The sequence below is a fragment of the Culex pipiens genome, chromosome 3 (genome assembly GCF_016801865.2).
Source record: "Culex pipiens pallens isolate TS chromosome 3, TS_CPP_V2, whole genome shotgun sequence".
In the NCBI taxonomy this organism is placed as follows: domain Eukaryota; kingdom Metazoa; phylum Arthropoda; class Insecta; order Diptera; family Culicidae; genus Culex; species Culex pipiens.
This window is the reverse complement of record NC_068939.1, coordinates 79,212,876-79,230,213: the sequence shown is the minus strand read 5'-3', so window position 1 is coordinate 79,230,213 and position 17,338 is coordinate 79,212,876. Positions and strand designations below refer to the sequence as shown.

The following is a 17,338-nucleotide window of genomic DNA, read 5'->3' as shown; positions in this document are numbered from 1 at the left end:
TGCAATCATTTGCAGCCTGAAACGGTGATGAGATAGAAATTTGGTATCAAAGGGACTTTTATGTAAAATTAGACGTCCGATTTGATGGCGTACTCTGAATTCCGAAAAAACGTATTTTAAATCGAAAAAAACACTATTTTTTTCAAAAATTCTCCCATTCTCCTTTACTCGACTGTAAAAAAATTTGGAACATGTCATTTTATGGGAAATTTAATGAACTTTTCGAATCTACATTGACCAAGAAGGGTTATTTTTCATTTAGAACAAACATTTTCATTTTAAAATTTCGTGTTTTTTCTAACTTTGCAGGGTTATTTTTTTGAGTGTAATAATGTTCTACAAAGTTGTAGAGCAGACAATTACAAAAAATTTAATGTATAGACATAAGGGGTTTGCTTATAAACATCACGTGTTATTGCGATTTTACGAAGTTTTGAAAATGTTGGTCGTCGTTGATATTGGCCGTTCATGGTCACCCGCGACAGACACTTTTTTTCGTAAAATCGCGATAACTCGTGATGTTTATAAGCAAACCCCTTATGTCTATATATCAAAATTTATGTAATTGTCAGCTCTACAATTTTATAGAACATTGTTACACTCTAAAAAATAACCCTGCAAAGTAAAAAAAACACGCAATTTTAAAATGAAAAAATTTGTTCTAAATGAAAAAATGACCTTTCTGGGTCAATGTAAATTCGAAAATTACATTAAATTCCCCATAAAATGACATGTTCCAAAAAATTTTACAGTCAGGTAACGGAAAATGGGAGAATTTTTAAAAAAAAAAAATTAGTGTTTTTTTCGATGAAAAATACATTTTTTCGGAATTCTGAGTACGCCATCATATCGGGTGTCTAATTTTACATAAAAGTCCCATTGACACCAAATTTCTATCTCATCACCGTTTCAGGCTGCAAATTATTGAAAAACACCTCTTTTTTCGCATGTTCAAAAATAGAAGGGGTCGTACCGCCTCTCCATCACGAGATATCAAAAAACGGACCTCGGATTCGTGATCAGGGACTCAAGTTACCCCTTAGGACAAAGTTTCACACAAATTGAAGAGGGGTCGGGGCAACTTTTCTCGATTTCTTGTGAGTTGGTAGAGAATTACCCGTATATAAAACCTTTTGATTTTTTTTTCTGAATCTGCACATACTAAATCGTTTCTTGAGCTTTTTAAGACTAAAAAATGTAGTTTAAAATATGTACGAATCTTAATTCGCACTGAATGATTTTTCAAAAGTTGCACAAACTTGTTATTTGATTTTTGTAAAAAAAAAACTAATATAGCTAATATATAATTTCCCAGTATCGGGAATTTTGCAATATGATAAAAAACGACTCAAAACAACAAATTAAACTGTTTTTTCATTGTAATTTTTAAGGTCAACTGTAAATATTCATTGAAGAAATATTTACAGTTATCAGGAAAATCCATACGTTCACAAAAAAACTAGATTATGAGGATTGCTATGCTCGAGAGAAGATATGGTAATTAAAGTTAAATTCTGGAGTTTTTTTTGAAAAGGTTCAATAAACAAAATTTCCAGGTTTTACTTTTTGGGTGTTTTTAAAACCGCCTTGAGTCAGGGGTATTCAAAACCACCCAAAAAGCAAAAACTGAAAATTTTGTTTATTGGACCTTTTAAAAAAAACTCCAGAACTGAAAAAAAAATTCCCTCTTAAAAATAATTTAAAAAAAATATTTGAAAAAAAACATTTAATTTCATTTCTGGGGTGTAGTTGCTAAATATTTTTTAAGGTAAATTTTGGGGTCCAAATTCTTTTGGCTGCTCTCAATTTTTGACCAGTTAAAATTTAAACTTGATGAATAAGAAGATTAGAGAAGCATTGGTTTATTCAAATTGATTGAACATTCAATTTTCAAAACAATTTTGAATTTTTCAAATGTTTTTCTGATTAGTTTATAAATATAATATAAATATAATTTTGCTTCGATATTTATAAGTTAAAAATTTCCCGGGAGTCTCGACCGAATTTCCCGGGAATCGAGAGGGCCAAAAATGGTCGATTTCCCGGGATTTTTTTCCCGGGAATTCCCACTCGTCACCCTCTGTATACACTTTTTTTGAAGCCAAATCTCACATAATTTGTTGAGAATGCTTTTCGGGTCAATCATGCAACACATCGTTGGCAGGGTGAAATACCTTCATAATAGACAAACAAAAGTCTGCACTTAAGTGTTTAGTTTAAACTTGTTTGCAGTCAAATTTTGGATAAAGACCTTATAGCAATATGAGAAAAGTGGGTTCAATAACGTTTTTCTACATCAACATTTATTTTCATTGCGGTTGTCACCTAAAGACATGAAAAATATTGCGTACAAAGTTGCTCATAACGGCAGGCCATAAAAGAAAAGAAAACTTCAAAATAAAAATCGTCTAAAAGTGGCCAACCCCACCTCGACACAGGCAGTAAAAGATGATAAATCTACGATCAATTGTCGCATTTTTCGATTTCCCACCGTATAAGACAGTGCGCGATAAGTATCTTTCCGGTGCCATCTTTTTCCTATCCGGAGACCTCTGCAGCTAGCTGCTAGTGAGATCACGTGGACAGGCCACGAACAGAAAATGACCGTCGGACAAAAACTCCAGTCTCTGGGGTCTCTCTCGGGTCTTTACACGAACGTTTGAATGCATGGGAAAAAAGTAGAGTAGAGGTTTTTTTTTGTTGTTTCGGCGCTATAAATGGCGATGAATGAAACTTTCCGTTGGCTGGCGCGCGCTAATCTTCGCTTTCCGTAGACTGAAGTCTGCTGGACTACTTTTTAATGTCAACGGGCGGAGGTGTGATTGTCCGGTGAATCCATCGGGCAGAGGAAAAGAGTATGGTAAGCCAAGATTATTGTTTAATTTATTGGGTAGTACAATGATTTCGTTTTATTGTAATAATTCGACATACAAACATGGGACAGCTTTGCATTTATGAGCAGTTCAAGTATCATTACGAAAACGAAAAATATAAAAAAATAATTGAAAGAAATTAAAATACTACGGCTATAATAAAATCCGTCTAAGTATTGAGCAATTTTATAGAATTATAATGTTTTGATCACTTATTCTGCAATAGCTTTACTGAAACTTCACTTCAATCGTCTTACGAAAATATCACTTAGTGACAAGAGGTTTACCAAGCAATTGCGAAAATAAAAAATGAGCAAAAATTATTTTAACTTCCAAACGATTAGTTTAACATCTGTACAAAAATCTCGAAATCCCACGACAAGGGCCAAGTACAAAAAAAGGCAACAAAACAAAGCGAGTGAGAATTTGCCCAATTGGGGACACTCTCACGCACCAGCACCAGCGGCTCAGTCTCTGAGTCCGCCGGCGAAAGTACAAGTATAAGCAAGTAGCTTTCCTTTCCACCCGTTAAACCACGTGCCACAAACCGGCACTAGCGCGACGTGAGCACCTGATCCAAGGGAAGAGTCACACGGTCGCTGCGGGACTGTCTGAATGTTTACTCTCCGCGACTCATCCCAGCACAGTGTGATATACGATTTTGCGGCGTTTTTAAGCGTTAATATTTGAGCAATGATAACACTTATCAGTTCAAGGCACTGCGAGATGAGCGCAAACAGGTTGAATTAAACGTTGTGAAATCTGCTAGTACTACTGCAGCAGAAATTAAGTGTTCATATTTTGCCCGGTTTATTAGAGAAGGGCAAAAGACTTTCTTCATCATTACAAATGCAAATTATTTGCATGGTTGAGATGCATTCCTCAAGTCACGACTCAAGTTCATCTCCTAGCAACTTCTGAAGTTGAGAGAGATCACATCAAATTAGCCTGCAACCGCTTTGAGATTCCTCTCGAGCAAGATCAGACGTATTCTTAAGGTTACCACCTACACTCGCTCGCTCCCTTCTTTCTCGTTGAATCCATCCATTCTTTGCCCACTAATTCATTTTCCGGCTTACTGGTTGAACGCGGCAAAACATAATCAAGATCGGTTTATGAATAGGGGAGAAAAGTCAGCCGTTATTACCAATGTTTCTTATTTAAATTCTCTTGAAATTTTAATTTATATCAAATAATTTTGATTACAATAATTTATTCTTTAAATTGTTTACTTATTTATTCTTCACTTATTTGCCTTTGCTAGCACTTTTTACCGATATTTTTTAATTAACACTGGAACGCCCAACGCATGTCCAACTTACACGGACGCCCAAGCCTCCCAAAAAAGGTGGAACGGTAACTTCAACTCGCTGGTTCCCGGGCATTACTCAACCAATCGGGACGATTCTTGTTTCCAGTGATTTGTAAGAATGTCTAGATGGTCCTAACATTTTGCAGAACTTGATTTGAACAAATCTGTAATTTCTGCGACTGAAAACATCGTTCCACCTCTATTAAAACGACTGCCTCCGCGGAATTTTCGGCGATTTTTTTTACACTCGAAAAAAAAAGTTGGAGCGATGTTTTTGATCGCAAAAATTACAGATTTGATCAAATTAAGCTCTGCAAAGTTCTAGAATCATCTAAACATCCTAACAAATCACTGGAAAGAAGAATCATCTTGATTGGTTGAGTTATGCCCGAGAACCATTGAGTTGAAGTTACCGTTCCAACTTTTTTGGAGCCTTGGGCGTTGGAATGTTATTGTATTACTCTAAAGTTGTATTGTCTTTAAAGAGCAACAATTTTTCATCCATTTATTTTAAATCATAAATGTTATGTGTAAAACTAACTAAATTTTATTTTGAACGCAATTTTGTAAAGTTTTTGTCCCTTGGCTTCGACTGAAATCACGGTTACAACATATTAATGAACACACTCATTTTTGATTTTCGAGTTCGGTATAATTCTGCCGCAAACAGAAAAAAATATTTTCTCAGCAGAAAAATGTCGAAATTTGGCAAATAAACTGTAATTTTTCGCCGAGAATTCAGCAGAATGACGAGACTCGGCATTTATTTATGTTGATATGATTCCGGCAGAATTCTGCTGAAGCTCGGAAAAAAATCATTTAAGGAATCATTTAAAAAGTTGTGTTAGGGCCGATTCTAATTCTCTGGCAGAGGACGAGACGCGGCAAAAAATTAAAAAAATGTATATGAAAATTGAATATACAGGCATAAATTCTAATGATTCAATGTAAACATTGTTAGAAAATGCATCGTACATCATACAGTTGATTTGTAATTTAGAAAAATGTCCATAAATTTCATGGTTATTTAGAAGTTTTTTGAAAAAAAAAATTGCCCACTGATTTTTCGAGCCGACTTTGAAGGGGTGATAAGTGACAAAAGCTTTAAAAATATTTGCCTAAATACGTAAAGATTCGTAGATTTTTGCAAGTAAAAGTATGAATAAATTGTTCAAGTTTAAAGAATGCAAAGCTCTTCCAAACTTGGACAGCTGATTTTTTTATACATTACGTCAGTTTTTTTTTTTGCAAAATTTGCTCAAATTACACTTTTAAATTTTTTAACCGTTTTTCACAGCCAGAATAATTTCACTTTATTTGAGAAAATCTCAGTTTTTGTTTATTCTTAGTTTTAGAATCAATATTTCGTCTGTTGTGTGCTATCTTGTGACAACGACCATTTAGTACTATTCGAGAAAATCAATTTTTAAAGTTTGAAGATAAATATTTTCAAAACTATAAATGATAGAGCCAAACTTTTTGAAGCAATTGTTTCGTATACTATCGCTTAACAAACGCTCCAAGTTTCAACTAATTTGGTTACACCAGTCAAATGATACAGTAATTTATGTAACCAAAAATCTGAAAAGCACGTGTCACAAGTGTGTTTCGAAAGTAAACTTGTACTACGTGTCACAAGTGTGCACAGAATTCCCATACAAGCTAAAATAGGCTTAAATCAGTAGTTTAACCGACTTAATCAGTATATTTTCAAAAACAAAAGATTGCATTGCCTTTAGAAAGTGTGTATCAACATAAATTTGTGGAAAACAAGAAAAATTTTCCACATTTTCCAACAACATGTATGACGTGTCACAAGTGTGCACGATCATTTTGATGATAAATTGGTCTATGTCACAAGTGTGTATTGCGATATCCGGGAAACGGAAGCGAGTTTCCAAAATCGGGTTAAAGCATCTTGTAGTGTTTGTTAAGTATAGCAAAACGTCATCATTAACTCATTTTCGACCAAAATGGTCTATGTCACAAGATAGCACACAGCTGACGATTTAACATTTTTATAATACATTATTCAGTTTATTTTAAAACTGCATTGATTATGTATGTTAATCTTATAATAAAAATTAAATCTTAATTTTAATAATTTGATTAAAAAAAATGTTAAAGGTTTAAGGAGGGCATGCAATTCATAAAAATTAGACAAAAGGGGAATGGAACGAGAAAAGTTGAGAACCACTGGATTATACCATTGATTTTCGAGACAAAAGTTGTAACTTGCATCAAATAACAGCACAGTTTTTTTTTTGCGTTAAGCTATTGTTTTGCAGTCAGCGATGGAAGAATCATCATCGAAAGAAAATCTTTTGACGCTCATTAATAGAAAAAAAAGGGAAAGAACATGGCTCTTCTCTCTTGCGCACGAAAGATCGGTAAAAAGAATCCCAAATAATCATCAGCTTGATTATTCGGCGGAAAATCTATTTGGATAAACAAAACGAAATATATAATTTTAGATAGTGTTAATAAGGAAAATCACAAAAAATCAACTGATTGATTTTATTCCAGAAGGAGCAGAAGGAGCAAGTTGTAAAAAGAAGTTTTTTTCAGCACGAGTCATAAATTTGTCCAACGAGGTCACCGAGTGTGCTGATAAAAAGCATAAGGAGTTAAGAATGTTTTTATTGACTCCAATTGACGTCAACATTTTGGATGAAAGAGGAAAATATCAATACAAAATTAACTTCGTTTCATCTAAGCCATTTTGGCCACCATCTTACATTTGAAAATTCTTAATCACTTTAGCGTAGTTTCGGGGTCATACCTAAGCTCGAAAAACAAAAACAAGACATCGAAAAAAATAATTTGTGATTCTATTATCTAAAGTGATTTTTTTATATGTTGTGTATTTTTGGGTTGATAATTAGTAAATTTTCGAAATTTTTCTTAATTTATAAATTTATTAAAATTGATTCAAAAACTGTTGGATCCTTAACGTGAAATATTTTTGCATCAATAAAAACACATCAGCTGGTGTGCAGATTCCACCGCGCAAGCCCGCCAAACTCTGAAACAAATGAAAACGGGAAAATTACCGGACACATTGTCATATATTTCTACCGACTTAACGAAGTATTTCCTATATCAAAACGGTGCGCTCTTCGGTCGCGGAACCGTGTTTGATTTGGCCCCGGTCTCTCGCACTGGGGACTGCCATCGTGACCAGAGAGAGAGTAGCAAAAAAACACAAAAAATACTTGGGGGAGGGGATCAAATCCCATTCTGACAACCGTACACGGAGCAACATCTGTGCTGTGTATCTGTTTGAGCAGAGACATCTGTAGATTAGAGATGCACAGCATCCATCATCAGCGGTGAGCACTGAGTACACAGCCGAGCCGGGGCCAATCTGTGTCATAAAAATCTCGTAAATTATTGCGACTTTCGAGCGCGCGCTAGATTGCTCTCAATTATTATGGTAATTCTCGCCTCGATTTCAGTCGAAGTCAACCGTGCCCGAGCGCGAGCTATTGTTGTTGAACGGGGAACCCGGGAACTCGAAGCTCTCCAGGGGCACAGAGATTAGGGGATGACTTGCTTTGAGCGAAAAGTACGTATTGTACAAATATTTTAAACAAAATAGTACATACAAAAAATATAAAAGGAAAACAAACATTACAACAACAAAATTAAGCCAAACAATACTAGTATATGCAACAAGTTGCAAAAAGAAGATTTTTCAGCACAAGTCGTACAATTATCCAACGAGATTGACCGAATTTGATAGACAGGCAAGTGCTGAAAAAAAATGCAACGTGGTGAACACAAAATTTCTTGCAATTCCGTAAACAACTCTTGAATTGGATTTTTCATTGATATGTTCGTTTTCCCGATTGAATGTTATTTGCCGTCAAGATAAATGTCAAACTCCAAAACTCGAATAACGGCCTACTTTTCATTGCCAAAAATAACAGTATTGAAAAATTCTTTTTGCAATTCCGCTGTGAAACTGTCAACTTTTCCTTTTCCTACGAAACTAACAGAAAAGAAAATTAATAACTTTCAATACCAGTGCTGAAAAGTTTTACTTTTCAGCACTGAAATGGGTGCTGAAAAGTTGAACTTTTCAACACTAGTATCGAAATGTAACATTTTTCAATATTTTTTTTATTTTAACAGTGAATTTACTTAACACATGGATGATAGACATAAAATTCCATCCACAAGCGTTTTTTTAATTGCAAAAAAGGTTGCAAGCAACTCGTTGCAAAACATGTTTTTTTCAGCACTCGTCGTATTTATCCAACTCAGTAAACCTCGTTGGATAAATGTACGACGCGTACTGAAAAAATCTGCTTTTTGCAACTTGCTGCATAATAGTAGTTTATCCAACGAGGTTTACCGAGTTAGATAAATACGACGAGTGCTGAAAAAATCAAGTTTTGCAACGTGTTGCTTACAACTTTTTTTTCAATGCCGAAAAACGCTTATTTAATGGAATTTTATGTCAAACATTCATGTGTTTAGTTAATTCATCGTTCAAAACAAAACAATAATGAAAAATGTTACTTTTCGATACTAGCGCTGAAAAGTTCAACTTTTCAGCACCCATGTCAGTGCTGAAAAGTAGAACTTTTCAGCACTGTTATTGAAAGGTATTAATTTTCCATTCTGTTATTTTTGGTAGGGAAAAGTAGGCCGTTTCGTTTCTCCAGAAGGGCAGGAAAAGTTGACAGTTTCACAGGGGAATTGCAAAAACTACTATTTCAACATGCAATTGAGTACTGAAAAGTTAAACGACTCATGCTTAAAAATACTTTCCAGCATCCATATGCGAACTATTGCCCAATTTACCGAAGTTTAATCCGCTTATTTTCAATTAGTTTTATCAAAAATATTCGCTATAAAAGATCTCAAACGATATCTCTAAATTAGGAAGCATCACCCTCGTGCCGGATTGATTTAAACGTGCGTCCAGACAGCACAACGGCGACGATTTGTTTTATTTTCATTGCCAATTTTGGACCGCTTCCTCTCAAATCAATTTCCCTTTTTGGTTTCACCGCTATTTTTAAAGCGTTTCGCGCCCATCCCAATCTGAATATCTGCATATACTTGAACGGTCAAAACAAAAACCAAACACAAATATCATTCGCCGCTTTCCAAGGCGACTGCATTGGCGGCTTGGTCAATATCCGAACTGTGAATCACACACCATACAACTCACTTCTAGTGCCGGCCGTCGCCGCCGGATTCCTTTGCTGGGATGTAATGGGGGGTGGTCGCAAAAATTGGCCACTCTGGAACCTCTGGTTTCAACACTCGCTGAGCCCGCTAGCTGTCAACAACTCAACTCGCTGGCCCTCTTTCCGTATAGTTGATGTTGTACGTTCACAATTTCCTCATGATCTTTGCAATCTGGCGCGCGCGCTAAGAAGTAGAACACTGAGAGATATTCGTGACTTATGTCAAACTCCGCAAACCCCCTCTTCTGGAACTCTGCCTTTCTTCTCCGTCGACGGCTACCCCTCTAATCCATCATAGCGGTAGAATTACGCCGCGCCACGATCACGTCACGTTTTATTTCGCACTTCAACACCGCACCGCCGCAAGATCGTTCTCAGAACATTAATTCTTGGCCCAGCAATCAATCACAACTTCTGTTGCGTCGTAGTCGTAGATCACCGCACTGCACCGCCAACCGGCACACTTCTTGAACACCGTTTCGCACACCTTAATTCCACTTTCTACACATCGCCAATGCCATGAATCAACCCCCGCTCCCAAGTGCGTTGTGTCCGGAGATCAAAGTGGATCAGTCTTCAGTCTTCTTCCTCCGCGGAACTTCTCCCAAGAAGGTGAGAGATGATCGACTGGACTGAACCGGACCGCGCTAAGTCCAACACTGCAGTGTTGTGAGTTGATCCGCGAAGTCGGGAAGGTAGCTGGAGCTCGTCGCGACGCCAGAAATCAAATCAACGACGAGAGAGCGAGAGAGTACAGAGAGCAAGCGTGCTGAAGAGAGTAACGGAACGGATCGGAAAATGGAACAGCACGTGCTGTTGGATGATCGCGGTATCGCGATTGATTTAAAAAGAACAGGTAGTTATTCCTATACACAGCTTTTATTTTATTTTACATTCATCTTAAAAATAACATTGCGATACGAAACTACACTTTCGAAAGTCATCATTTACTTGCCAGTGGTCAAACACGTACCGAACGAGTTCTGCACGCGGTTGATCGAGTCCTGGATGTCGGCTTGGACGAAGGTGGCGCAGCGTTGAACTCTGCTGTAGATCAGCCCAGTTTGTGACCAGCGGGCACTGTCGGCGAACATGACGTAGGTTGGGATCTGGCTCATATCGGAAAGGTACTGCGAAAGATAAAGAATTCATGTTTAACCAAAATGTTCTGTACCGCCCTATGATGAGACCCTTACCGCTTGGATGCACTGAGTTGAAGGAGTGTACGGCGAAGCTCCCGACGGGGTAAGTTGAGCCACCGTTGGGACGGTACAGATGCTGCTCAAGCTGAAGAGCGATTGCGCAAAAGTCGCTGATGAGGCGTACGCACTGGACACGTTCTGGGCAACGATCGCCAGCCGGGCGGTTTCATTCGTCAAACATTCTCCAAAGCGGCTGAGCGAGATTGGCTTCGCTGTAAGAGCTGGACCGTACTTGAGCAAACAGCTGGCAGAGAAGATTCCCAGGGGCTGCGATGTCATGTTTTGCACCGCCATAGTCAACTGGCTAATGGTTTGTTGAGCAGCGCTCTGGACTGTGGAGTTCAAGCTGGACAGCGAAGGATCCATTGCCAATGGATTGTAGCTGACCGAGCCAAGAGTGCTCAGCACACTGCTCAGTCCGGATGAGCTGAGCGTGGGATAGCTCTGGAATCGGTTCTGGATCGCAACAACACCACTCTTCAAGGCCGAGTTCCAGCTGTTGAAGGCTTGTCTAACCTGAGAATCTCCGGCGGTGAGCGAGGTGTTGAACGTAAGAACGTTGGCGTTGAGCGTGTTGAGCTGAACGGTTATATTTCCGGTCACAAAGTCCAACAATGTACCAGCAGCCTGGATTCCACTGACCAGGCATGCCGTAGCAACGAGTACTGCGATGAACTTCATCTTCTTGAGAGGACACTGTAACGAGAAGGAACCGACTGATGTAGTTTTGGTGGAATGTAAAAGCTTTTATAGTCGATAATTCCTTTGCTCTACTAATGAACAGCTGTTCTTTTCTGGTAGCACACAGCATAATTTGTAATCGATTTTGGTAAAACCTATTTTTTGAAGATGATTAAACACAAAGCATTGAAAGAAATGGTAAAGGCATTTCCAAAGTTAACCCAGCTGATCAGTTGAGTGAAGTGTTGCGAAAGAATATTCTTTTAAGTCCACTAACGATGTGCAAATAAGCTGAGAAATTTCTTCTTATTGCTTCTTCAACTAGTGAGATAGATAATGTCTTTGAAATGACATTGAGGACAGTATAAAAGATTTATCCGAAACACTCCACAGTATCAGTTGTTTCCTGCAGTTTGAACACGAAGAACCTGAACGGAATAGCAATGAATCGTTGGCTGACCGTAGTTTTCCTGGTGGCTTCCGTTGGAGGAGCCTTCTCGCTGTACACTGCCGTTTCGGTAGGTTCTGGAGGACTAGCCAGCGTAGCTACTAATCTGAAATCGTTGTCAGTCGTGCTGAACAACTACTACACCGCCCTCAACAATGGAAGGACCTTGGTGAACGCTACTTTGAACGATCTGGGATATTATGTGGATGTCACGTATGCTGGATTGAACAAAGCCTACGGAGCTAGCCAAATGAGCTTGTCAGGATTTTTGTCGACTGTTCAGTACTTCAACCAGTCCTTGCAAACCGGAGAACAGATGGTCAACATGCAGATATCTACGGACCTGTCCCAACTTACCAGCACGCTCCAGCAAGCGATTGACACGATCATCCAAACCTACTCATCCTCGTTGTACACGCTGAGCTCTTCCATGGACGGAATGTTCAACATGGACATTTGTGTGGCCAAAAATGTGACTCAGATGATCAACATTCCCAGCTCTATCGGCAAATTGGGTGCATGCCTTCAACAAGAGGTCAACACCGCCAATGCAATCACCCCAATCATTGTGTCCACCATAAATATGTTCAAGAATGATCTTAAGGCACTCAATGCTCAGCTGCAAATCTGCCAGCCCACATCCAACTCGTGTATCGATCAGGTTAGTGCTAGTTACCGTTTGTAGCAAACTCAATACCTTATCGTTTATTTTTTGCAGTACTTTATGAACATTTACTCGGAAATGAGCACGATTCAGAGTGCTTTGAGCATGGTGCAACAATTTATCAGTTCTGCCCAACAAGACGCTTCAACGCGTAACCGAATCTGCTCTAATCTGGTCACCGGTGACATTCAGGACGCGATTCAGAACATTCAATCGGCGGTTAGCAGCTGTTCATACCCAATGTATTAAATTTGAGGCGCTTGAAATGGAAAATGTTCGTGTTAGTTTAGATGTTACACTGGCAAAACAATAAAATAAAAAAAATCCTATACACAGTAATTTTGAAGTTTTTATACATTAAAGTGAAAGTGAAAAATTCTCAAAAACCGTTTAGATCTCACGATTTGCGATTTACTCAAAAATGGTCTGTTTTCATAAAAAATATCATATTTTGTTCGAAATCCTTGAAAAGTGTGTTCAAATTGCCCCGTATTTCACTTCAAATCATAGTTAGGAACCATACCAAATAATGGTCTGTATTCATATTGATCCAGGAAGTCGTAATTTTTCATTGGCAGCATGTTAAAGATGGCAAAATGAAATATTTTGACTGAAAATTTTACCAATTTTTCTCAAAAATCGTAAGAAATACCAATTAAATGAGGTGTTCAATAGTGTGTCCCAAAAATGGTGATGTGGTGGAATCCTTTGGACTCACCCGGATTTCGATAAGGGTAATTCTCTACCAACTCACACGAAATCGGGAAAAGTTGCCCCGACCCCTCTTCGATTTGCGTGAAGCTTTGTCCTAAGGGGTAACTTTTGTCCCTGATCACGAATCCGAGGTCCGTTTTTTGATACCTCGTGACAGAGGGGCAGTACGACCTCTTCAAATTTTGAACATGCGAAAAAAGAGCTGTTTTTCAATAATTTGCAGCCTGAAACGGTGATGAGATAGAAATTTGGTGTCAAAGTTGTATATGTATGTAAAATTTGACGCCCGATTTAATGGCGTACTCAGAATTCCGAAAAAACGTATTTTTCATCGAAAAAAACACTTATTATTTTTTAAACTCTGCCATTTTCCGTTACTTGACTGTAATTTTTTTTAGGAATATGTCATTTTATGGGAAATTTAATATTCTCTTCGAATCTACATTGACCCAGAAGGGTCATTTTTTCATTTAGAACAACTTTTTTCATTTTAAAGTATCGTGTTTTTTCTAACTTTGCAGGGTTATTTTTTAAGAGTGTAACAATGTTCTACAAAGTTGTAGAGCAGACAATTAAAAAAAAGATATATACAGCCATTCCACGTCAAACAGGAAGTCTCCAAATCAAAAGTGCTCCGATTTGGCTCAAATTTGGAGTGGGGGTTCTTTGGCCCAAATAATTAGACCTGTATTTTTTTGTTTGGCGATTAGGGTGGTCCTATCCGAAATAGGGTGGTCCAAAAAATTGCGTTTTTCGTCGATTTTCGCAAAAACCACATTTTTCAAAAAATCATATCTCCGGAACGGCTGAACCAATTTTGGAGCGCCACAATTGCGAAAATCGACGAAAAACGCAATTTTTTGGACCACCCTATTTCGGATTGGACCACCCTAATCGCCAAACAAAAAAATACGGGTCTAATTATTTGGGCCAAAGAACCCCCACTCCAAATTTGAGCCAAATCGGAGCACTTTTGATTTGGAGACTTCCTGTTTGACGTGGAATGGCTGTATAAACATAAGGGGTTTGCTTATAAATATCACGAGTTATCGCGGTTTTACGAAAAAACAGTCGAGTAACGGAAAATGGAAGAGTTTTTAAATCTTTTTTAGTGTTTTTTTCGATGAAAAATACGTTTTTTCGGAATTCTGAGTACGCCATCAAATCGGGCGTCTAATTTTACATAAAAGTTCCTTTGACACCAAATTTCTATCTCATCACCGTTTCAGGCTGCAAATTATTGAAAAACAGCTCTTTTTTCGCATGTTCAAAATTTGAAGAGGTCGTACTGCCCCTCTGTCACGAGGTATCAAAAAACGGACCTCGGATTCGTGATCAGGGACAAAAGTTACCCCTTAGGACAAAGTTTCACGCAAATCGAAGAGGGGTCGGGGCAACTTTTCCCGATTTCGTGTGAGTTGGTAGAGAATTACCCTTATCGAAATCCGGGTGAGTCCAAAAGATTCCACCACATCACCATTTTTGGGACACACTATTGAACACCTCATTTAATTGGTATTTCTTACGATTTTTGAGAAAAATTGGTAAAATTTTCAGTCAAAAAATTTCATTTTGCCATCTTTAACATGCTGCCAATGAAAAATGACGACTTCCTGGATCAATATGAATACAGAACATTATTGGTAGGACTCCTAACTATGATTTGAAGTGAAATACGGGGCAATTTGAACACATTTTTCAAGGCTTTAGAACAAAATATGATATTTTTTATGAAAACAGACCATTTTGAGTAAATCGCAAATCGTGAGCTATAAACGGTTTTTGAGAATTTTTCGCTTTCACTTTAATGTATAAAAACTTCAAAATTACTGTGTATAGGATTTTTTTTTATTTTATTGTTTTGCCAGTATAACATCTAAACTAACACGAACATCTTCCATTTCAAGCGCCTCAAATTTAATACATTGGGTATGAACAGCTGCTGACCGCCGATTGAATGTTCTGAATCGCGTCCTGAATGTCACCGGTGACCAGATTAGAGCAGATTCGGTTACGCGTTGAAGCGTCTTGTTGGGCAGAACTGATGAATTGCTGCACCATGCTCAAAGCACTCTGAACCATGCTCATTTCGGAGTAAATGTTCATAAAGTACTGCAAAAAAAAATAAAGGATTATGCATTGAGTTTGCTACAAACTGTAACTGGTACTAACCTGATCGATACACGAGTTGGATGTGGGCTGGCAGATTTGCAGCTGAGCATTGAGTGCCTTAAGATCATTCTTGAACATGTTGATGGTAGACACAATGATTGGGGTGATTGCATTGGCGGTGTTGACCTCTTGTTGAAGGCATGCACCCAATTTGCCGATAGAGCTGGGAATGTTGATCATCTGAGTCACATTTTTGGCCACACAAATGTCCATGTTGAACATTCCGTCCATGGAAGAGCTCAGCGTGTACAACGAGGATGAGTAGGTTTGGATGATCGTGTCAATCGCTTGCTGGAGCGTGCTGGTAAGTTGGGACAGGTCTGAAGATATCTGCATGTTGACCATCTGTTCTCCGGTTTGCAAGGACTGGTTGAAGTACTGAACAGTCGACAAAAATCCTGACAAGCTCATTTGGCTAGCTCCGTAGGCTTTGTTCAATCCAGCATACGTGACATCCACATAATATCCCAGATCGTTCAAAGTAGCGTTCACCAAGGTCCTTCCATTGTTGAGGGCGGTGTAGTAGTTGTTCAGCACGACTGACAACGATTTCAGATTAGTAGCTACGCTGGCTAGTCCTCCAGAACCTACCGAAACGGCAGTGTACAGCGAGAAGGCTCCTCCAACGGAAGCCACCAGGAAAACTACGGTCAGCCAACGATTCATTGCTATTCCGTTCAGGTTCTTCGTGTTCAAACTGCAGGAAACAACTGATACTGTGGAGTGTTTCGGATAAATCTTTTATACTGTCCTCAATGTCATTTCAAAGACATTATCTATCTCACTAGTTGAAGAAGCAATAAGAAGAAATTTCTCAGTTTATTTGCACATCGTTAGTAGACTTAGAAGAACATGCTTTCGCAACACTTCACTCGACTGATCAGCTGGGGTGACTTTGGAAATGCCGTTACAGTTTCTTTCATTGCTTTGTTTAATCATCTTCAAAAAATAGGTTTTACCAAAATCGTTTACAAATTATGCTGTGAGCTACCAGAAAAGAACAGCTGTTCATTAGTAGGGCAACGGAATTATCTACGACTATAAAAGCTTTAACATTCCAGACAATCTACATCAGTCGGTTCCTTCTCGTTACAGTGTCCTCTCAAGAAGATGAAGTTCATCGCAGTACTCGTTGCTACGGCATGCCTGGTCAGTGGAATCCAGGCTGCTGGTACATTGTTGGACTTTGTGACCGGAAATATAACCGTTCAGCTCAACACGCTCAACGCCAACGTTCTTACGTTCAACACCTCGCTCACCGCCGGAGATGCTCAGATTAGAAAAGCCTTCAACAGCTGGAACTCGGCTTTGCAAAGTGGCGTTGTTGCGATCCAGAACCGATTCCAGAGCTATCCCACGCTCAGCTCATCCGGACTTAGCAGTGTGCTGAGCACTCTTGGCTCGGTCAGCTACAATCCATTGGCAATGGATCCTTCGCTGTCCAGCTTGAACTCCACTGTCCAGAGCGCTGCTCAACAAACCATTAGCCAGTTGACTATGGCGGTGCAAAACATGACATCGCAGCCCCTGGGAATCTTCTCTGCCAGCTGTTTGCTCAAGTACGGTCCAGCTCTTACAGCGAAGCCGATCTTGCTCAGCCGCTTTGGAGAATGTTTGACGAATGAAACCGCCCGGCTGGCGATCGTTGCCCAGAACGTGTCCAGTGCGTACGCCTCATCAGCGACCTTTGCCAAATCGCTCTTCAGCTTGAGCAGCATCTGTACCGTCCCAACAGTGGCCCAACTTACCCCGTCTGGAGCTTCACCGTTAACACCTCCTTCAACTCAGTGCATTCAGGCGGTAAGGGTCTCATCATAAGGCGGTACAGAACATTTTGGGTAAACATGATTTTTTTTTATCTTCCGCAGTACCTTTCCGATATGAGCCAGATCCCAACCTACGTCATGTTCGCCGACAGTGCCCGCTGGTCGCAAACTGGGCTGATCTACAGCAGAGTTCAACGCTGCGCCACCTTCGTCCAAGCCGACATCCAGGACTCGATCAACCGCGTGCAGAACTCGTTCGGAACGTGTTTGACCACTGGCAAGTAAATGATGACTTTCTGAAG

The 17,338-nt window shown here is 39.0% G+C and overlaps 5 protein-coding genes across 5 annotated transcripts in view; 2 read left to right on the top strand and 3 right to left on the bottom strand.

The window, feature by feature from the left end:
• LOC120422633 (tetraspanin-9) overlaps positions 1-10,055 on the bottom strand; it is a 37,267-nt gene extending 27,212 nt beyond the window's left edge. Inside the window, exon 1 of the mRNA XM_039586131.2 lies at positions 9,371-10,055. The gene's annotated coding sequence lies outside the window, so the exon portion shown is untranslated. The remainder of the gene's footprint in view (positions 1-9,370) is intronic.
• Positions 10,056-10,323: 268 nt separating this feature from the next.
• On the bottom strand, positions 10,324-11,301 carry LOC120422647 (uncharacterized). The gene is made up of 2 exons (XM_039586152.2): positions 10,586-11,301; positions 10,324-10,519 (listed from the first exon to the last, which is right to left on the bottom strand). Exons 1-2 carry the CDS (start codon positions 11,270-11,272, stop codon positions 10,337-10,339), a joined length of 870 nt encoding a protein of 289 aa, XP_039442086.1. The 5' UTR covers positions 11,273-11,301; the 3' UTR covers positions 10,324-10,336.
• Positions 11,302-11,349: 48 nt separating this feature from the next.
• On the top strand, positions 11,350-12,666 carry LOC120422624 (uncharacterized). The gene is made up of 2 exons (XM_039586117.2): positions 11,350-12,381; positions 12,439-12,666. The coding sequence occupies exons 1-2, from the start codon at positions 11,716-11,718 to the stop codon at positions 12,631-12,633; spliced, it is 861 nt and encodes a 286-aa protein (XP_039442051.1). The 5' UTR covers positions 11,350-11,715; the 3' UTR covers positions 12,634-12,666.
• A 2,278-nt stretch (positions 12,667-14,944) lies between these two features.
• On the bottom strand, positions 14,945-15,981 carry LOC120422623 (uncharacterized). Its single transcript, XM_039586116.2, has 2 exons — positions 15,271-15,981; positions 14,945-15,210 (listed from the first exon to the last, which is right to left on the bottom strand). The coding sequence occupies exons 1-2, from the start codon at positions 15,934-15,936 to the stop codon at positions 15,016-15,018; spliced, it is 861 nt and encodes a 286-aa protein (XP_039442050.1). The 5' UTR covers positions 15,937-15,981; the 3' UTR covers positions 14,945-15,015.
• Positions 15,982-16,364: 383 nt separating this feature from the next.
• LOC120422621 (uncharacterized) lies at positions 16,365-17,327 on the top strand. Its single transcript, XM_039586113.2, has 2 exons — positions 16,365-17,070; positions 17,139-17,327. Exons 1-2 carry the CDS (start codon positions 16,381-16,383, stop codon positions 17,319-17,321), a joined length of 873 nt encoding a protein of 290 aa, XP_039442047.1. The 5' UTR covers positions 16,365-16,380; the 3' UTR covers positions 17,322-17,327.
• The last annotated feature ends 11 nt before the right edge of the window (positions 17,328-17,338 follow it).

Excerpts from the sequence above, each read along its gene's own strand:
- LOC120422621 (XM_039586113.2), top strand. The coding sequence starts at position 16,381 with ATGAAGTTCATCGCAGTACTCGTTGCTACGGCATGCCTGGTCAGTGGA. Across the intron at positions 17,071-17,138 it reads CAACTCAGTGCATTCAGGCG|TACCTTTCCGATATGAGCCA; the intron begins GTAAGGGTCTCA and ends TATCTTCCGCAG.
- LOC120422623 (XM_039586116.2), bottom strand. The coding sequence starts at position 15,936 with ATGAATCGTTGGCTGACCGTAGTTTTCCTGGTGGCTTCCGTTGGAGGA. Across the intron at positions 15,211-15,270 it reads CCAACTCGTGTATCGATCAG|TACTTTATGAACATTTACTC; the intron begins GTTAGTACCAGT and ends TTTTTTTTGCAG.
- LOC120422647 (XM_039586152.2), bottom strand. The coding sequence starts at position 11,272 with ATGAAGTTCATCGCAGTACTCGTTGCTACGGCATGCCTGGTCAGTGGA. Across the intron at positions 10,520-10,585 it reads CAACTCAGTGCATCCAAGCG|TACCTTTCCGATATGAGCCA; the intron begins GTAAGGGTCTCA and ends TATCTTTCGCAG.
- LOC120422624 (XM_039586117.2), top strand. The coding sequence starts at position 11,716 with ATGAATCGTTGGCTGACCGTAGTTTTCCTGGTGGCTTCCGTTGGAGGA. Across the intron at positions 12,382-12,438 it reads CCAACTCGTGTATCGATCAG|TACTTTATGAACATTTACTC; the intron begins GTTAGTGCTAGT and ends TATTTTTTGCAG.